The 21,892-nt window shown below is 37.8% G+C and overlaps 1 protein-coding gene across 4 annotated transcripts in view; it reads left to right on the forward strand.

Moving 5' to 3' along the window:
* LOC140199372 (STE20-related kinase adapter protein beta-like) overlaps window positions 1–21,892 on the forward strand; it is a 42,466-nt gene that overhangs the window by 15,278 nt on the left and 5,296 nt on the right. For all 4 annotated transcript variants that reach the window (XM_072261339.1, XM_072261337.1, XM_072261340.1 and 1 more), the window contains 7 exons: window positions 852–973; window positions 5,694–5,802; window positions 5,912–6,035; window positions 7,137–7,308; window positions 20,636–20,740; window positions 20,864–21,102; window positions 21,826–21,868. In XM_072261339.1, the coding sequence (XP_072117440.1) occupies window positions 852–973; window positions 5,694–5,802; window positions 5,912–6,035; window positions 7,137–7,308; window positions 20,636–20,740; window positions 20,864–21,102; window positions 21,826–21,868 (914 nt within the window). The remainder of the gene's footprint in view (window positions 1–851; window positions 974–5,693; window positions 5,803–5,911; window positions 6,036–7,136; window positions 7,309–20,635; window positions 20,741–20,863; window positions 21,103–21,825; window positions 21,869–21,892) is intronic.

Consider the following 21,892-nt stretch of genomic DNA (forward strand, 5'->3'; position numbering starts at 1 on the left):
GTGAGGTGATTTTTTTCTTTACTCAGAGAGTGGTAGGTTCCCAGAACACACTGCAGAGGGAGGTGGTAAAAGCAGACACTGGCAGCATGTAGCAAACATTCAGACAGACAGACAAATAGGTAGAAAGTAAAAAGATATGAAACATGATGGGGTTAGTCAGATTGGTAACATAGAACATAAAGTGGGCTGAAGGGCCTGTTCCTTTGCTGTACAGTTCTTTCAATGTTTTGTGTTCTAATCTGTTCACAACAGATACACTAATGTTCATAGTTTGTAATGGATTTCTATTAAATTTGTGAAGAATGCCTGGTTTTCTTTTTGGTTGAAGGTTTCTGAAGTCAAGAAGAGCTTCAGTTCAGTCTTCCTTTCCAGTTAAAATTATTCTTCAGCTCATTTATATTTACACAACACCTTCCATGTTCACTGGAGTATTAGTATATTGTTGTGGGAATCTTGCATATAAGGGGATAGCTTAAGTCTTAATGTCTCTCAAAGCAACTCTTCTGCTGGAACAGTCCAGTACTGGTTTGTCAGGCAGGTATGTCTCAGAGGTTTTAATCTGGTTAGGACATGAGGTCATAATAGTGACTGCTCTCATGGTATTATCTGTGAGTGTTCCAGTAACTTACATTTACATATTTGACCATACTTGCTTTGCAATTGACAGAAATCCATTAGAACTTAAAATATTTCACAGTTATAAGTTTTGAACTAACTTAAGAGACTCCTTTATTCATTACATTCTTACTGTACTTTTCATTTAACTGAGCTATTTTCCCATTGGCTTTAATAAGACAGTGATTGCTGGAAATTCAATAATTGACTTGATATTTATTTATTTTCTATGTTAGGAAAGAGTTTTAGTAATTTAACCACAGTGAACCTGGCCAAGCACATCCCATCTGGAAACATGGTGGTTGTCAAACGCACAAATATGGACACCTGTTCTGAAGAAAACCTGTCCTCTTTGCAGGTCAGTATAGTAAATATGTAATAAGCAGAATCTTTTTTAAATGTATACAATTTTAATTGAGCTAGTAGTTTTTAAATATTGTCAAAATGCTATAGAGATAGCTTGACATACTTTCTCAAATAGTGTTGCTATCTTTCCATCAAAGAAATGATCCCTTGAATCCTACCATATATCAGTTTACTTGTGAACATTCATATTAGATGCTGTTAATTTATTTGACCCTGACATGCATCACAGCTGCAGTGTGGAGTTATCTACACATGTACGTCAAAACACTGGGATATGCATTATGCAGACTATGAAATTACATTGTCCACAAACATTTCCCCATGAAAAGAACGGAAAAGTAAGAAGAAATGGATAACTGAAGATATAATACAATTGATGCAACAAAAACAGACCATCAAACTAAGAGACAGCAAAGAATACAAACAATTTGATAAGACAGTAAAAAGAAAATGCAGAGAAGCTAAAGACAGATGGCTAAATGAGAAACGCTCAAAGATAGAAATGCTACAAATCCATAACCCTGGAACAAAGTTGATGCACAATAAGATTAAAGAACTAACGGGCAAATTACCTTGCTCAGCAAGTGGATGCATCAAGGCAAAAGATGGCAGCTTAATTATGAACAAAGAGGAAATCCTAAACAGATGGACAGAATATATAAAAGAACTTTTTGAAGACCAAAGAGGAGAAAGACTGAACATAAAGAAGAATCTTGAAGGACCTAGCATTCTAAAATCAGAAATTCAAGCAGCCGTAAATAAAACAAAACATAACAGAGCAACTGGTCCAGACAACATCGCTGTTGAAATGATACTGGCCTTAGAAGATTTTGGAATAGAGAAAATAACAGAAATAACAAATGAAATCTATGATCGTGGGGAGATACCTGATGATTTAAGTAAATCAGTGTTCATCACACTTCCAAAGAAAGAGGGAGCGACAGAACGTGAGTTACATTGTACAATAAGCCTGATGAGCCACGTGGCAAAAATTATTTTCAGAGTAATCATGATGAGAGCAAGACGCTGTATAAAACCAGAAATCAGTAAAGAACAATGCGGCTTTGTGGAAAACACTGGAACCAGAAATGCAATTTTCATGCTACGGATGATCCGTGATCGAGCCATCCAGGTACAAAAAGAGATCTACCTATGTTTCATTGACTATACAAAAGCTTTTGACACTGTCAGATAGCAAGATCTTCTGGAAATGCTTCAAGATCGTGACATAGATGGGAAAGATGTACGTTTCTTAAGAAACTTATACCGGGACCAGACAGCATCCATCAGAACAGAAGGAGAAGTGAGTGAGTATGTGAATATCATGAGAGGAGTCAGGCAAGGTTGTGTCTTTTCACCAGACTTATTCAACCTGTATAGTGAAAATATCTTGAGAAGTATCAAAGACATCAAAGGATTCACAATTGGAGGCCATAATATAAATAACATCAGATATGCTGATGACATCGTACTAATAGCTGACTCAGAAACAAAACTTCAAGAGCTACTCACTATAGTGACAGCAGAAAATAATCGCAGAGGCCTCTCAATCAACACCAAGAAGAGAGAAAGCACGGTCATCTCCAGAAAGACAAACACCCCACAATGCGTGATCAAGATCGGAAATACAAACATCAAACAAGTCAACAAATTCAAATTTTTTGGCAGCCTAATAACAAGTAATGGCAGGTGTGACACAGATATCAAATACAGAATAGCAATGGCGAAAGAAGCTTTCCAAAAAATGAGGACCATATTAACAGACAGAAGGATGAGCACGTACACTAAAAACAGAATGCTGCAGTGCTACATTTATTCTATCCTGATTTATGGAAGTGAATGCTGGACCATTTCCCCAGCAATGGAAAAGAGACTAGAAGCAGCTGAATTATGGTTCTACAGGAGAATGTTAAAAATACCATGGACCACACACACATCAAATGAAGAAGTTCTCAGAAGAGCCCAAGCAGTTCGATCACTCATACCAACAATAAGAGAAAGACAACTCAGATTTCTAGGACACATCATGCGGAAAGATGAACTAGAAAAACTCATACTCCCTGGAAAGATTGAGGGGAGTAAATCTAGAGGAAAACCTCAGCTTATGTACATCAAAAGCATAGCCAGGTAGCTACACATTGAAAAAATGGAAGTCATCCAAAAAACGAAGGATAGATCTATATGGAAAACCATGGTCACCAAAGTCCGTATCGGATATGGTACCTGGACAGACAGACAGACAGACAAATATTTCATGGTCAGTGAAGTACTTTTTAAGAAAAATGGATAATCACTTTCTTGTACTTGTTCCTTGAGCCCAGTTCCTATGACAGTAATGTAATTGTGACCAGATTATGTGTAAATGTTGCATGAAGAATAAATATCACTTTCCAACTCTCTTGCAAAGTTCCATTTGATTGGAAAGTTGGCACCTAACACCACAGAGTACTCTCTGAGCTTTTGACTGAGTCTTGATTTCTATACTTATGCCTCAAAAGTAGCACGTGCAGACATCCCACCTCTCCCGGAAGTTCCGGGAGTCTCCCGCATATTGATAGCGACTCCCTGATACCCGGAAATTGTATACAATATCCGGGAAATCGATTTTTTTGAGAGAGAGAGAGGGAGAGTGAGAGTGAGCATCCTGATTGGTCTGTCTTCGTGCTAAGTAGACCTATCAGTTTTCTCTGTGGGCGGGCTTTACAGTCGACCTCAAAAATAATGACTGTGTTGTTCGCTGCACTGTTTGCAACAATGACTTTTCTATTGCCCATGGTGGGTTAAAATGTAAAAGACATGTTGAGGTGAGTTTAACAGATGTCATTCGTTCATTAGCGTGGCTAATGTTATTTAAACCAGCTGGCTAGCTGCTAAGGAGCTACTCTATTGAAGTCCTACATGATGAGGCCGAACTCCCTGTAGACTTGCTTAAAGTTGTAATAGAATAAGCATGATAATATAAATATAAGTACATATTTTAATGTCACATTTTCTGCATATACCTAACTTGGATTACAGATTAGACAAAGTCACTAAACAAAGTATTACGTACACACTTGGAGGTCGACTGGGGGGTTGGAGATATGGGGTTGCAAGGGGCAGGGGTGCTACCTCCCTGAAATGAGCTTTTGCAGGGTGGGATGTCTGCACCTGGGGAGGATGCCTTATGAGAGTAGGTTGAGTGAACTCGGCCTTTTCTCCTTGGAGTGACGGAGGATGACAGGTGACCTGATAGAGGTGTACAAAGTACTGAGAGGCATTGATTGTGTGGATAGTCAGAGGCTTTTTCCCAGGGCTGAAATGGCTAGCATGAGAGGGCATAGTTTTAAGGTGCTTGGAAGTAGGTATGGAGGAGATGTCAGGGTTAAGTTTTTTATGCAGAGAGTGGTGAGTGTGTGGAATGGGTTGCCCACGGCAGTGGTGGAGGCAGAAACAATAGGATCTTTTAAGAGACTCCTGGATAGGTATATGGAGCTTAGAAAAATAGAGGGCTATGGGTAAGCCTAGGTAGTTCTAAGGTAAGAACATGTTCGGCACAGCTTTGTGGGCCGAAGGGCCTGTATTGTGCTATAGGTTTTCTGTGTTTCTATAACTTGCTTCTTGGAGGAAGAACTGTTGCCTGTTGAGGGATGGATGAATGTAGAAGGTAGCTATATGACAATCCATCTTGATAGAAATTAATTTTGGAAAAGACCATTGTGTTTCAAGTCTGTCCTACTGTGTTCATTAAGTACACTGATAATTAAGTACACTTTCCTGCTTCATCTTTAGTTCCTGATTCTCTAGGAGCCCCCAAGGATAATATCAAACTCAAATTTATGTTGAGTTTTCTATGGTCCTCTGGGGTAGGGAATGCCAAGGAACTGCATCCCAATGTAATGAAATTTATTCTCAACCTCATCCTAAGTGCTCAGTCCCTTCTAAGGATATTCTGCTGTCTTGATCAAGACTCCTGCAAGAGGAAGCATCAACTGCGAACAGAACAACTGGAGCAAGAGTTCCTTCAACTTGATTTCTTAATCCTTTGCGATAAAAGATAGTTTGATGCCTTAGTTGTTCACTTTACTTGGCAATTAACTTTGAATTTTCTGCAGAAAGAACATCAACATTTACTAGTATTCCACCCTTATTTGATTAAGTGCAGCAAAGCACAATTAATGTTTTCGCATGAAGATTTTTCATTGGAGTGATTAAAGAATATTTAAGATTTTGTTGTGAGATTTGAACTGTTGTCACTGATGTGGACATCTTGCCATGCAGTCTCATCAGTATTTCACCATGATGATGGATGCAAAATATTTGTTTAATGTACTGTACTTCAATCAGTTTATCATTTGACAATTCTTTTGACTCTGCCCTTGAGACACCTTTCTATATGCCTTGCTATTAACTCTCATTCCATTTCTTCATTCTTTTGGTCATCTTATGGCACCCAATGCTCATTCTTGTTCAGTTGAATCCATTCTGGCACACCAGCTGATGCCCAAGCTAAATTCAGGAAAACACTAGTTATTCCTGTCTACCCCACATTGAGTCAAAGAGTTAGAGATTAGTAACTTTTAAGAAAAAATTAAAAAGAGTAACCAAAGAGGAACAATTGCTGGCATTTTCAGGAAGAATGGAACGTGCGTTTCATGTGTGAGATGATGTACTGTAATGTATTTGTTTTCGTGAACGTATCCTTATCTGGAGAATTTGTGCTTTGCTTTCAGAATGAGCTGCTTATCTGGCAGTTTCTCCGGCATCCAAACATCCTGCCACATCCAGCCGTCTTTGCAGAAGGTAGTGAGCTATGGGTCATCCTGGCATTCACAGCCTACGGTAAGGTAAAACCCATACAGGGACCTTCATCTGTTGTATTATACTCTTTACATTTAATGCTTTCTAATGAATGTGTGCCTCTTTAGCTTGCTTTTTTGACCTTATCTAGGCTCTGCCAGCAGCCTGCTGAAGTTGTATTTTACTGAAGGCATGAGTGAAAGTTTAATGGCACATATTTTTTATGGAGTCCTGAAGGCATTGGATTATATTCACCAAATGGGATGCATTCACAGGTAAATTTAGATATTAAGCTAAGCTATTTTTTCTTCGATCCTTGTTTTCTTGAATTTATCGTGTTATTTGTTGATCACACTTTGCTTTCTAAAAATTACAAGAATCAACCTCTTGATGTTGTTTAACCTCGTGTTTATTTCTGAATCTGTCATTATACCAAATCTGCTGCGTTGCATTTGATTTGTTTAAAGTCGAGATGTGATTATAAACAGAATCAAAAAGCAAGTCAAATTGTACCTCTTATTGTCATTAAAATTGCAAAGAGAACTCTATGATGAGTTAAGGCAATGGTGTACACATGCTAAATTGTATCCTCTCTCTCCTTAAAAGGAATAATTGATGAGATTTTATGTCCAACAACGACAAGCTCTTTTTTAAAAATAGTATCTAGAGGCATATAGAAATTTGAAAGAATTTAAGGTATTAAATGTAGGGAGGTGCAATGCAATCTGGGAAATTTGGCTTGTATTGTTAGTAATGTTAGTGCATTTATTCAATCAGTCATTTCCCTACTACAACAGTGTAAATGTTACTGATTTTTCATGATCCAGATTAAATGAATATTAGTGTTAGCATGTATACACATAATTTCTGGATTGCCTTCTAGTTTTCTTGTCAGTTGTAAAAGTATACAATCCCTCAGTGCTCCATTTGCTATACTGCTTTGCATTAAATAGATTGAGTGTTCATTTTCAGTATTTATGATGCTTTAATACAACCATGAAACCTCAAGAAAACTTCTTTTCGTTTGAGGCTTGCATTGAGCTAATGCGTTAAGGGATTAAATATTGTTTTAAAATATTTTTCTATAATTCCATTGCATTAGCTCAGTGAGAAGTGCATCAGTACAGTCTTATTTAGCTTTTCCATTAACAAATTAATTTTTACTGGTGTTGTCTTGAAATTGAATGGTTTGGAGTCAATTTGAATCTAGTCAAATTTAGAAGAGACTAGAGACCGATTCAACCTTCCCATTTTGTCAGGTATTCAAATAAGGATCAGTCAATTCCCCATCTTGAGTGAGATTAGGTCTGGAAAGTTTATTCAAAGTACTTTCCCAGCTGAGACAAACTGAGTTCTGTGTTTTTTTCCTTCAACAGGAGTGTTAGACCAAGCCATATACTTATTTCTGGGGAGGGACATATTTATCTGTCTGGTCTGCATGGTCTCTGCAGCATGATCAGTGACGGACAAAGGCTAAGAGTTGTATATGATTTTCCAGAATTCAGTGCTTCTGTTCTGCCTTGGTTAAGCCCAGAAGTTCTCCAACAGGTAAGCTTAAGCAGCTCTATAAACTTTACTCTTTATGTACCAAGTCACAAGTGTGATGAATGGAAAATAAGTCATACTTCTCTTTCAGCATTTTAACAAGTAGTTTTAAAGTACCTACTTCCTTGTAGTCTGGAATTTTATATTTGGATAATCTATTAAATAGAGTTTCTTGTTTAATATTGAAACCAAGTCTGATTGTTATTCTACTAAAACAGATCTATTTTATTTGGTAGAAACAGGAGTATGCCATTCAAATCAATCATGATAATCCTGTAATTATCTCTTTCTCCTCCTCCTGCATCACATGTAGCCAATCTTCAAAGATCCTTCCTCTCTCAAGGATAAGGTCTTTGGATATCCTATTTGTGTTTCTGTAGCGCTGGGTTTTTATGTGATGGGGTTGCTAGTCCAATGCCCAACCCTCCTTTCGCAGCTGGGCTTGGGACTGTCTAGCAAAGTTGAGACAGTATGTCTCCTAATGTTCTCACTAGAAGAAATGGTTTCTTCCCATCTATCCTACCAAATACAGCCATAAAAACATCACAGGACAGATTCTAGTTTGTTAGCACGAGTGAGAACCAGCCATGATTACAGAAAGGAAAGTCAAAAAGGTAATGAGCGAAGCAGAGAGAAAAAACCAGCAACAAACTTTAAAAAAAAAAGTCCAAAAGTATGTGAACAGTAAAAATATTGTAAGAGAAGAAATGTAACTGATCAGAGCCCAAGGAGATTTATTGATGGAGGCAGAGGGTGTGACTGGTACTGAGTACCTTATCCCAGTCTTTACCAAGAGTGATGCTGCTGGTGTCTTGGCAAAGGAAGATTTAGTTGAGATTCTGCATTGGCTAAAACAATGGATGAGGAGGTGCTATTAAAGGATGGTTGCGCTTAAGGTAGGTAAATCACCTGATCCAGATGAGATAAAATTGTAGGAGCCATGTCCATAAACCTTTCAAACATCTAAGCTTTGAGGACTGGTGCCTAACTGTTGGAAGATTGCAGATGTTTGAAAAGGGGACTAGGGATAAACCTATTATTTGTAGAACAATCTGATTAACCACAGTGATGCATATAAATTGGTAAATTTAAAAAAGTTAAATTGGTTTATTATTGTCACATTCTGAGATACAGTGAAAAGCTATTTAACATCCCATCCATCCATACAGATCACTTCATTACAACAGTGCATTGAAGTAGTACAAAGGAAAGCATTAACAGAAAGCAAAATAAAGTGTTCTAGTTACAGAGAAAGTGTAGACAATAAGGTGCAAAGCCATCACAGGGTAGATTGTGAAGACAAATCCACCTTATCCTACGAGGAGCTTTGTCCATAACTCTGCAGTTGCTTGCAGTCCTGGGCAGAGCAGTTGCCATACCAAGCATCCTGATAGAATGATTTCTATGGTGCATCATTTAAAAATTACTGTGGGTCAGGGGGGATATTTCTTCAGCTCACACTTATTTGCATTGAACTTCATTTGCATTCCTTGGCCCACTTACCCAGCTGATCAAGTTCCTCTGTAATTCTTGATAAACTTCCTCTATAACACCATCTAGTTTAGTATCATTTGCAAGCTTGCTAACTATATCTTGTAGATACTCATCCAAATCATTGATGTAGAAGACGATGGGCCTAGCACTGACCCCCTGAGGCACGCCACTAATTACAGGCCTCCACTTTGGAAAATAAAAAGACAACCTTCTACCATCACCCTCTGCTTCCTCCGATCAAGCCAATTATGTACCCAGTTAGCCATCTCTCCTAGATCCCATGCAATCCCATTCTACCATGCAGAACCTTATCAAACACCTTTTACTGATGCTCATGTAGAATATATTTACCTCTTGCCCTCGTGGACCTTGGTTTGATCAACAAGGTTGTGAACCGGACTCTGTAGTTCACGTTGTGATGTGTTTTGGTATCTGGCTGCTGCTTTTTAGTGCTGTTTTGTGTGACGTTGATTGGGGTGGACAGGCTGCGCAGCCTGCGGTCAGTGAACAGCACAGCACTTGATTGGACTGAACTGAGCCGACGTTGGACATTCCTGGACTGTTTCATTGACTTTTTATATTCTGTGTTCATCACTTGTTTTTTTTTTGCTGTGAAGATGGCATCACTGCTAGACAGAATGGTTAAGAAGGCCTTCATTTTTCACAGCATTGAGAATAACATTCGGGATGTTATGTTGTAGTTATGCGTGCATGATGTTGGTGAGGCTGCCTTTGGAATTTTCTGTTCAGCTTTGGTCACCCTGCTATAGGAAGGATGCCATTTAGATGGCAAAAGTGCAGACAACATCTGTGAGGATATTGTCAGGGCTTGAGCTTAGGACTTTATTTATTGGGGCACAGAAGAACAAGGAGTGATCTTAGAATTGTATAAAACCACGAGGAGCATAGACAGGTTGAATGTACATGGTCTTCATCCCGTAGTTGGTGAATCAAGAACTAGAGGGCATAGATTTTAAGGTGAGAGGGGAGAGTTTTAATAGGGATCTGAAGGGCAGTTTTTTCATCCAGAGAATGGTGTATAGATGAAGGAGCTGCCACAAGAAGTGGTTGAGGCAGGTACATGAAAAACAACATTTAGAAGTTACTTGACTAGGTAGATGAATAGGAGAGGTTTAGAGAGCTAAACACAAACAAAAGGGACTAGTTTAGATGGACTTCCTTTAGCATGGACCAGTTAGAATGAAGGGCTTGCTTCCATGCTGTATGACGATACTGCTTTTGTTTAGACTATCTTAATGATCAAATGTGGCGTAACCATTCTGATTCAATGAAATCCTTTGTCTTCAGGGCAGAATTTGATCAATCCTTATTTAATTTTGTATTCCTTTGAGTATAAAAGACTAAACACAATCTATCCTTGCATTGAACATAACCAATATTCTTTGCAGTTGTCTTCAATTTTATGATGATTGAATCCAGTTTTGGGCTATCTGTCTCTTTCCCCATGTTCAAATGTACTTTTACACTCATTTGCAGAACTTGGGCTTGATTTCTTGATACTTTTTTTCGCGAATAGGACAGTAGAGAGGACCATGAGTACTTACATAATTCCCTGTCTCCAAAATACTCTGGAGCTAAGAATGTCCAACGTATTGACATCTATGCATACAAACAAGGCAGAACATCAGTCGTGGGGTCAAACCGAGCAAAGCTCAGGGCACTGAGCAGACTCAGTTGCTTGCTCACTCACAATCAGTGAGGCTAGCTGGCGGCTGCTTTCTCTGTCACAGTTGATTCTGTGTTTGTCTTACAGAAAAATTCAGGTTACAAACACTTATTCAGGAGGAAACCCTAACATAACCTGGTGACTGCATGTACATTCAGCCAAGGTTTGTTTTTTTTTTGAAGTGCAGGATAAGATGCACAAGAGCAAGAGTTTCACATGCAGAACCGTCTTTACTTCATAGAATATAGAACATTACAGCACAGTACATGGCCTTTGGCCCACAATATTTTGCTGACCTTTTAATCTACTCTAAGACCAATCTAACTCTTCCTCTCTCTATCATCCACATACCTATCTAAGTGTTTCTTAAATGTTTCTAATGTATCTGCCTTTATCACCATCCCTGGCAGGGCATTCCACACACCCACCACTCTCTGTGTAAATAATTTGCCTTTGACATCACTTCCCCTACTTTCCTCCTTAAACTTATGCCCCTGTATTAGCTATTTCTGCCATGGGAAAATGTCTCTGGTTGTCCTTTCTATCATCTTGTACACTTCCATCAGGTCACCTCTCATACGCCTTCACTCCAAAGAGAAAAGCCCTAGCTCACTCAACCTATCTTCATAAGACATGCTTTCTAGTCCAAGTAGCGTCCTGGTAAATCTCATTTCATTTTTAAAATCTTTTTTTTATTAATTATTATTAAAGATCAACAAAAAATACATTAAGATAATCAAGTCAATATGTACAATAAAAAATTAAATTAGCAAATAACTGATTAACAAAGGTAAGCAATGTATCAATAATAAGAAGAAAAATAAAGTGTTAAGAATATTTTTTTGAAAGAAAAAAAGAGAGAAAAAAGAAGAACCCCTACTAACTAAGAGAAAAAGAAAACCCTACTAATTAAACAAAACCCCATTGGGAGCACAACCCCAGAGCTTCCATAAAAGAAAAACATCAATCTGCCAACTCAAATCCATTTAAACAAAAATCAGAAGGAAACCATATTAATTAACTCAAATCAGATGATAATAGCGGGCAATAGAACCCCACCTTTCCTCGAAATCAAATCAAGGATCAAAAGTTTGACTTCTGATTTTCTCCAAACTAAGACATAGCATCACCTGAGGGAACCGTTGTGCCAATAATGTAACAAATGCAATTACATGTTGGTCTGATGGAGAAATACCATGAATATGTTGAGGGATTATACCAAACAAAACTGTCAATTTATTAGGTTGTAAATTAATTTTTAAAACTTTAGAAATTGTAGAAAAAATAGATTTCCAAAAATGTTTCAATACAGAAGATGACTAAAACGTGTGTCAATGTAGCTGTCTCGGTTTTACATCTATCACACTGACTATCAACATTAGGAAACATTTTAGACAGTCTCTCCTTTGTCAACTAATAATGATGTACAATTTTAAATTGAATTAAAGAGTGACTAGCACAGATCGAAGAAGAGGTAACCAACTTCAAAATCCACCACCAATCCTCTGTTATCAAGGTCAAGTTAAGCTCTGTCTCCCAATCTTGCTTAATCTTAAGTGAAGGGTAATTGTGCTGTTGTAACAATAAATTATAAATTTTCCCAATAAAACCTTTCACTAAAGGGTTCATTTTTAAAATAATATCTAACAGGTCAGAATCCTGTATATATGGAAAATTACTTAAATATTCTTGTAAGAAGTGTCTGACCTGAAGATATTGCAGGAAATGTGAATATAAGAGAGAGTATTTAGTTACTAATTTCTCATAAGACATCAATCGGCCATCTTGGAACAGATCCATGAAGGAATAAACTTCTTTATTCCTCCAAAGAAGAAAGGTAGGATCACTTAATGAAGGTTTAAATAAATAATTTCAATAAATTAAACTAAAAACTTTAAATTTTTTAAGATAAAAAAAATTACAAACCTGGAACCAAATTTGTAATCACAGGATATAAATTTAAATTAGCAATTTTGGCCAGTTGTACAGGCAGAGAAGCTCCTAATAATGAGGTTAAGTGAAACTGTTTCACAGCTTTCAATTCCAAATCAGCCCAAGGTGGTTGTTCATTTTTATCAGCCCAATATAACCAAAAATACATATAATGTATATTAGCAGCCGAATAATGCATTTTTAAATTAGGAAGAACGAGACCTCCATCCTTTTTTAATTTTTGTAAATGACATTTTCCAATTCTTGGTCTTTTATTATTCCAAACCAAAGATGAAATAATAGCAAACAACAGAAATTCTGCAGATGCTGGAAATTCAAGCAACACACATCAAAGTTGCTGGTGAACGCAGCAGGCCAGGCAGTATCTCGGGGAAGAGGTACAGTCGATGTTTCAGGCCGAGACCCTTCGTCAGGACTAACTGAAGGAAGAGTTAGTAAGAGGTTTGAACGTGGGAGGGGGAGGGGGAGATCCAAAATGATAGGAGAAGACAGGAGGGGGAGGGATGGAGCCAAGAGCTGGACAGGTGATTGGCAAGGGGGATATGAGAGGATCATGGGACAGGAGGCCCAGGGAGAAAGGCGGGGAGAACCCAGAGGATGGGCAAGGGGTATAGTCAGAGGGACGGAGGGAGAAAAAGGAGAGTGAGAGAAAGAATGTGTGTATAAAAATAAATAACGGATGGGGTACGAAGGGGAGGTGGGGCATTTGCGGAAGTTTGAGAAGTCAATGTTCATGCCATCAGGTTGAAGGCTACCCAGTTGGAATATAAGGTGTTGTTCCTCCAACCTCAGTGTGGCTTCATCTTTACAGTAGAGGAGGCCGTGGATAGACATGTCAGAATGGAAATGGGATGTGGAATTAAAACGTGTGGCCACTGGGAGATCCTGCTTTCTCTGGCAGACAGAGCGTAGGTGTTCAGCAAAGCGGTCTTCCAGTCTGCGTCGGGTCTCGCCAATATATAGAAGGCCACAACGGGAGCACCGGATGTAGTATATCACCCCAGCCGTCTCACAGGTGAAGTGTCGCCTCACCTGGAAGGACTGGCTGGGGCCCTGAATGGTTGTAAGGGAGGAAGTGTAAGGGCATGTGTAGCACTTGTTCCGCTTACAAGGATAAGTGCCAGGAGGGAGATCAGCGGGGAGGGATGGGGGGGACGAATGGACAGGAGAGTTGCGTAGATTGAGAGTTGCGTAGTTGAGAGATCCCCGCCTTGTATTATTCCAAACCAAAGATGAAATAATAGCAAACAACAGGAATTCTGCAGATGCTGGAAATTCAAGCAACACATATCAAAGTTGCTGGTGAACGCAGCAGGCCAGGCAGCATCTCTAGGAAGAGGTACAGTCAACGTTTCTGGCCGAGACCCTTCGTCAGGACTAACTGAAGGAAGAGTTAGTAAGAGATTTGAAAGTGGGAGGGGGAGAGGGAGATCCAAAATGATAGGAGAAGACAGGAGGGGGAGAGATGGAGCCAAGAGCTGGACAGGTGATTGGCAAAGGGGATATGAGAATAATAGAGTCAACCTGATCAAAAACTTCTTAGTTAAAAAAAATAGGGATATTTTGAAATACATATAAAAAATTTTGGTAAAATCATCATTTTAACTGCATGAATTCAGCCGGCAAACGAAAGTGTAAGTGGATTCCATCTACAAAACAATTGCTTCATAAAATCCACTAAAGGAACCAAATTAGCTTTATACTTTATTGTCGCCAAACAATTGATACTAGAACATATAATCATCATAGTGATATTTGATTCTGTGCTTCCCGCTCCCTGAATTACAACTAGATAGCAAATATTAAAAATTTAAATTATAAATCATAAATAGAAAAATTAGAAAAATGGGAAGTAAGGTAGTACAAAAAAAAACCGAGATGCAGGTCCGGATATTTGGAGGGTACGGCCCAGATCCGGGTCAGGATCTGTTCAGCAGCCTTATCACAGTTGGAAGGAAGCTTTTCCCAAATCTGGCCGTACAAGTCCTCAAGCTCCTGAGTCTTCTACCGGAGGGAAGAGGGATGAAAAGTGTGTTGGCTGGGTGGGTCGTGTCCTTGATTATCCTGGCAGCACTGCTCTGATAGCGTGCGGTGTAAAGTGAGTCCAAGGACGGAAGATTGGTTTGTGTGATGTGCTGCACAATCTTCTGCAGCTTCTTCCGGTCTTGGACAGGACAACTTCCATACCAGGTTGTGATGCACCCTAGAAGAATGCTTTCTACAGTGCATCTATAAAAATTAGTGAGGGTTTTAGGGGACAGGCCAAATTTCTTTAGTTTTCTCAGGAAGTAAAGACGCTGGTGGGCCTTCTTGGCAGTGGACTCTGCTTGGTTGGACCAAGTCAGGTCATTTGTGATATTGACCCTGAGGAACTTAAAGCTTTTGACCTGTTCCACTTGCGCACCACCGATGTAAATTGGGTCGTGCAGTCCGCTACTCCTTCTGAAGTCAACAAACAATTCCTTCGTCTTGCTGGCATTGAGGGATAGGTTATTGTCTTCGCACCATGCCACCAGGTTCTTAATTTCCTCTCTGTATTCAAACTCATCATTACCCGAGATACGGCCTACAATTGTTGTGTCATCAGCAAACTTATATATTGAGTTTGATGGAAACTTGGCCACACAATCATGGGTGTACAGTGAGTACAGCAGGGGGCTGAGTACACAGCCTTGTGGGGCACCAGTGCTCAGAGCTTTATAAAGGTCTTTATGATTTTTAGTAATAATAATACCTAAATATTTAACAGTGTCTGTAACTCTAAAAGGAATGTCATCATATATAGAAGCAGGATCATTTAGGGGAAACAATTCACTTTTATGAAGGTTTAATTTACATCCTGAAAACTTTCCGAATTCGTTTAATAGTTTCAATAAACTATGAATGGATTCTTCAGGATTCGAAATATAAACGAAGAGATCGTCAGCAAAAAGGGAGATCTTATGAATAGTCCCATTTATGAAGACTCCATGGATATCTTTAGCCAAGGGTTCCAGCACCAAATTAAATAACAAGCGACTTAACGGACATCCTTGTCTCGTACCCTGCGAAAGCCGAATAAAGGAGATCTGCAATTATTGGTAATAACAGTAGCAATAGGGCTTTTATATATCATTCTGATTTACTTATTAAAATTAATACCAAAGCCGAATTTCTCTAAAACGTTAAATAAGTATTTCCATTCAACTCTGTCAAATGCCTTTTCAGCGTCGAGAGAGACAACACATTGAGAAGTCTTAGAAAAGGAAAAATATATAACATTTAACAGTCTCCAAACATTAGAGAAGGAATAACGGCCCTTTACAAAACCTGTTTGGTCCTGAGAGATAATTTTAGCTAGAATATTCTCCAGCTGATTAGCCATTATTTTTGAAAGAATTTTAGCATCCACATTTAATAATGAAATAGGTCTATATGAAGCACAGTCAGTAGGGTCTTTATCCTTCTTAAGAATTAAAGAAATAGAAGCTTCATAAAATGTGGGAGGTAACCTCTCATATCAAAAAAGAATCTTTAAGCATTTCCAACATATATGGAGAAAGCAATTTTTCAAATTTTTATAAAATCCTACAGAATAACCATCCAGTCCTGGAGCTTTACCAGATTACATTGAAAAAATAGCTTTCTGAATTTCGTTTTCAGTAATAGGAGTATCAAGAGTTTGTTGATCTTCAACAGAAATTCGAGAAAAATCGATCTTTTGTAAAAAGGCATTCATTTTAGAAGAATCAACTGGAAACAGATTTATTAAGTTCAGTGTAAAAGTCTTGAAAAATTTTATTAATGTCTTCATAATTACATGCTAAACTACCGTCTCCCTTACAAATTTTTAAAATTTGTCTTTTGGCTCTAGCTGCTTAATTGAGATGCTAATAGCTTATTATATTTATCTCCAAACACATAAAATTGACTTTTTTCAATTTAAGCAAAATTCTTTCAATAGGATAAGTTAATAATAAATTATATTGTGATTGGAGTTCAACCCTTTGTTTGAATAAATCAATATTAGGAGAGATTGCATAACTATTATCGAAGTCTTTAATTTGTTTTGAAATCTTATTTAACTCTGTTTTTGTTAGCTTAGCTAAATAGGAGATTATCTGACTGCACAAATATGCTTTAAATGTATCCCATGTAATCAATTTCGACACATCTCCTGTATTATTAAAAAGAAAAATATCTTTTATCTGAGTCTCAATAAATTTGACAAAGTCCGAACTTTGTAATAAATTTTCTGGAAAACGCCAAGGCAAATTTGCAATAACTACATCATTCAGTTCAAAAACTAAGCTTAAAGGCGCATGATCTGAGAGAAGGATAGCATGATATTCACATTTCTGGACTTTGGACAGAAGTCGGCGATCGGCTATAAAATAATCGATTCTCGAATATTTTTTGTGTACATGTGGAAAGAAAAGAATATTCTCTGTCATTAGGATTTAAATATCTCCAAACTTCAACCAGGCCAAAATCAATTAAAAAAGAGTAATAAATGATGCAGAACAACTTAGAAGCCGCTGATTGGTTGAACTCCTGTCAATCAAAGGATTTAAACAACAGTTGAAATCACCACCCATTAACAACATATATTCATTTAAATCCGGCAATAAAGCAAATAGGTTTTTTAAAAAAGGATCATCTACATTAGGTCTATATAAATTAACCAGGACAATTTTTCTATGACAAATTGTTCCTTAATTAAAAATCTACCATTAATATCTGACACAATGTCTTCTTGGATAAATAAAATATTAGATTTAATAAAAATAGATACTCTCTTTGTTTTATTTTGAACAGTAGCATGAAATTGAAGGCCTTTCCACATTTTAAAAAATCTATTTTGATCACCTGTTTTGATATGCGTTTCTTGAACAAAAATTATATCGGGTTGGAATCGATTAATGATTTTTTAAAGTCTTCTTTCGCTTAATAGGATGATTCCAACCACATACGTTCCAACTTATAACGTTCACCTGTTTAGCTACCATAAAAAATTTTTATTTTATTTAACACATAAATACACGCATACCAGCCTGGGCTAATCAAAACTGGCGGTGGTAAGTATAACCATATAGAAAACACACATGCTTCGGAACTCCATAATGGGAAAAAAATACAATAAGTAAAACTAAAATTAATCCTACAATTAATCTTATAACTCAAAACTAACCCCAGTCCTCCCACCACCCCGAAAGACCTGAAATTTGGCAAAAGAATAAAGCCGGAGTGCATGCCCATTTAATAATGATGATTTAAAAAGCTTTCCTTAATTTCTCCCCCCAGTAACAAAAAAAACACATGGCCCTAAAATAGGAAAGCCCTGCAGAGGAAAAAAAATTGTTTATACGTAATCCTTAAAAATAAGCTGGGGAATGCAGAAACAATCTCCAAAAATGCCAAAACGATAAAATTAAACAAAGAGAAGAATGCCAATGTAATCTCTAACAAAGAAAAATCAGCGCCATTTTCCATTTAACTTACACGCCCTATGAAAAACTGTTTTTAGAAAAAAATCTAAATATCTATCTACTATCCATGATTGTGTAGCCAAGTTTCCATCGAACTCAATATATAAGTTTGCTGATGACACAACAATTGTAGGCCGTATCTCGGGTAATGATGAGTTTGAGTACAGAGAGGAAATTAAGAACTTGGTGGCATGGTGCGAAGACAATAACCTATTCCTCAATGTCAGCAAGACGAAAGAATTGTTTGTTGACTTCAGAAGGAGTAGCGGACTGCACGACCCAATTTGCATCGGTGGTACGCAAGTGAAACAGGTCAAAAGCTTTAAGTTCCTCGGGGTCAATGTCACAAATGACCTGACTTGGTCCAACCAAGCAGAGTCCACTGCCAAGAAGGCCCACCAGCGTCTTTACTTCCTGAGAAAACTAAAGAAATTTGGCCTGTCCCCCAAAACCCTCACTAATTTTTATAGATGCACTGTAGAAAGCATTCTTCTAGGATGCATCACAACCTGGTATGGAAGTTGTCCTGTCCAAGACCAGAAGAAGCGCAGAAGATCGTGAACACGGCGCAGCACATCACACAAACCAATCTTCAGTCCTTGGACTCACTTTACACCACACGCTGTTGGAGCAGTGCTGCCAGGATAATCAAGGACACGACCCACCCAGCCAACACACTTTTCGTTCCTCTTTCCTCCGGGAGAAGGCTCAGGAGCTTGAAGACTCATACAGCCAGATTTGGAAACAGTTTCATTCCAACTGTGATAAGACTGCTGAACGGATCCTGACCTGGATCTGGGCAGTACCCTCCAAATATCCGGACCTGCATCTTGGTTTTTTTTGCACTACTTTACCTTTTTCTATTTTCTATTTATGATTTATAATTTAAATTTTTAATATTTACTAACGATTTGTAATCCAGGGAGCAGGAAGCGCAGAATCAAATATCGCTATGATGATTGTACGTTCTAGTATCAATTGTTTGGCGACGATAAAGTATAAAGTATAAATATAAAGTACTAAGCACTCCCAACTATGTAAGTATAAGAAAAAGTTCTTATGAACTATGAAAACTAAATTAATGAAAAAAAGAGGAGGATAAAAACAAATAATCAAACAGGTTAACAATCTGTCGGCTGTGTTAATTCCTCAGTAAACCAAACAGATTTCGGAAAAGTCATTCATCAGTCACATCAAAAAGTTCACATCTTCTTTAAATGGTCCATCGATCAGAGCACATCTTAAGCAAATCAAAAATCTTCAAAGCTTGTTTTCTTTCCGAAATAACAATTATTCAGCAGGCCTAAAACCATTCAAATCTCGGCTGCAACCGAAATAGAGTTAACATAGTCCAGTGCTGCTTTGGGGTCCAGAAAAACACGTGGAGTCGAATCTTTGGGAAATAATTTTAATCGGGCTGGATAGCAAAGTGATGGGAATAATCCCTTATCATAGGCTATTTTCATGGTTGGAGCGAACTTAGACTGCAGGTCCATAACTCCCCGTGGATAATCTTCATAAAAACGAATCTCAGAACCCTTGAATTTAAAAACTCTGTGTTTCCTTGCATATTTCATGATTTGGTCTTTAACTTTGAAATGAAAAAGCAGACCAAAACTGACCTTGGTTTATTCGGATCCTGAGATTTCGAAGTGAAAATTCTATGCGCTCATTTAATATTGGGAGGTTGAGATAAAATATCCGCAAACAGAGATTGAAACAAATTAGCAAAATAGTCCAATAAATCCCCACTCTCAGATCCTTCCTTCAGTCCAACAATTCAAGTATTATTCCGACAAGATCTTGCTTCCAAATTGATAATCTTATGTTGAGACTTTTCCAAGCTGGCTGAAATATCCGCTATCTGATGCTTCATCTCTTTAAGATCAGAATTCAAAGAAATAATATTTACCTGCACAAATTGAAAACTCTCTCGTAACGACTTCATCTCAGAAGAGGTAGCATCAAGTTTTACCATGCTGTTGTCTATTTTCCCATCGAGAACCATCAGTGAATGTTCTAAATGCTCAGCCCGAAAAGGCATATCCTCTGATTTTCCTTTTGAAGTTTTCTCCTTTCCATTGCTGGATTCAGGAAGATGCTTTCCACTTCTTAAAGCTTGTGACATAAGAACAACTATTCCCCTCTAAGATCCGGCAAATAAAAGTTAAAAATTCAAAGTTTAAACTGGGGAAAAGGAAGAATTAATCGCAGCCACACAAAATGTGTGTCACTCCATTGGGCAGCAGGCGGAGTCTCTGGTAAATCTCCTCTGCACCACATTCTTCTTAAATTGAGGTGACCAGAACTGAACACAATACTACAAGTGTGGTCTAACCAGGGTTTTAATGAGCTGCAACATTACCTTGTACTCTTGAACTCAATCCTCTGACTAATGAAGGTCAACACACCAACAGTCAGCTCTGGGATCCTGAGTGACTATGCAACTATGCTTTAACAGCAGAAAATGCTCAAATTTTACATTGTTCCCTGATTTATAATGGAGCTAAAAGTAGTTAAACAGAAAACGGATCAGCTGAGATCTAATACTATCAGTGAATCTGCTCATTTATTTTTTTTTAGATTTGAGATGTGGCAGTAATAAGCTTTTTAATATATCTTTGTGTGCAGTTAACCGGAGTTTGATACTTTTCTTAATGAACTGTGTAATTGTAAGCCTGCCCATTATCATTGGATTTCTAGCAGTGTGCTTTCTCTTCTACATTAGGACTTGCATGGATATGATACAAAGTCTGACATCTACAGCCTTGGGATCACAGCGTGTGAGTTGGCCTGTGGCCAGGTTCCTTTTCAGAATACTCCGCCTACACAGGTGATTTTCTTCATTCTTGAAAACGGAGCATTGTATATTAAGAAACTCTTTAATGCGACTGATGTATGACAGAGGAAGTTAGGAGAAGTTGGTCAATTTAGCTTTCCTATTTCCTTTTTGCAGATGCTGCTCCAGAAGTTGAAACGGTCATTATGTCTGGTGGACTTCAGTTTTCCACAAAAAGAACTCATGATAAAAAACTTCCGCTCAGGAATGGATTCTGGGATTGGGGAGAGTATGGCCATTTACCGCATGATGAGGACAAATCAAAGTGAACAATCTCCAAGTTCAGCAAAGAAAACTTTCTCTGCAGCTTTTCACAGTTTTGTGGAGCTCTGTCTACAGAGAGAGCCTGAAAATCGGTAGGTCTGCTAACTCAGAGAGTTATCAGAAATTGTGGTAGGTAAGCAAGCAACCAAACGGTTATTTGTTAATGAAGTGAATGAATTGCAGATGGAAGTTCAGCTTAAAGAACGTCACATAATAGCTATTGTTGAAATGTGCATATGAGACTGTATCCAGTGGATGTTGTTCATATAGACCTTAGCAAGGCCTTTGACAAGGTCACTCATGATCATTTTCCAGATCAAAATGAATCGTATTATTCAATGAATAAATATTTTAAAATAACACTAAGTGCTGGGAACACTCAGCAGGAAAGCCAGCATCTGTGGAGAAAACAAAAGGGACAATCGGAAATCTCCTCCAGTGAGTGGAGGAGAATTTCTTGATAAAGTTTGCATTCCTGGACGAGATCGGGCAGAAAATTCCAATAGTAAATGAAAATCTTTTAAAAATCCTGCAAGCACTGGAAATTTGAAACAAAAACAGAAAATGCCTGAGAAACTCTGCAAGTCAGACAGTACCTGTAAATATTATTCAATAATTTAATCTAAGCAACTGCACTAAAATGGCCCCTTCAAGAAAAATTGAAGTTCAAAGTAAATTGTAATTTGACTTTAAATTAATAGGATTTGACCTTAAGATAAAGTTTTAATTTTGTAATGATTCTTTTTTGTAGTTACTGTGGATGATCTAGATATTTATTTTGTTTGAATAAATAATTTTCTATTTCTCTGTTTCAGACCATCAGCAAGCATGTTGCTATCCCACCCCTTCTTTAAACAGGTGCTCACTTACTCCATTTATTTT

This window comes from Mobula birostris, chromosome 6, assembly GCF_030028105.1.
Source record: "Mobula birostris isolate sMobBir1 chromosome 6, sMobBir1.hap1, whole genome shotgun sequence".
NCBI classification, from domain to species: domain Eukaryota; kingdom Metazoa; phylum Chordata; class Chondrichthyes; order Myliobatiformes; family Myliobatidae; genus Mobula; species Mobula birostris.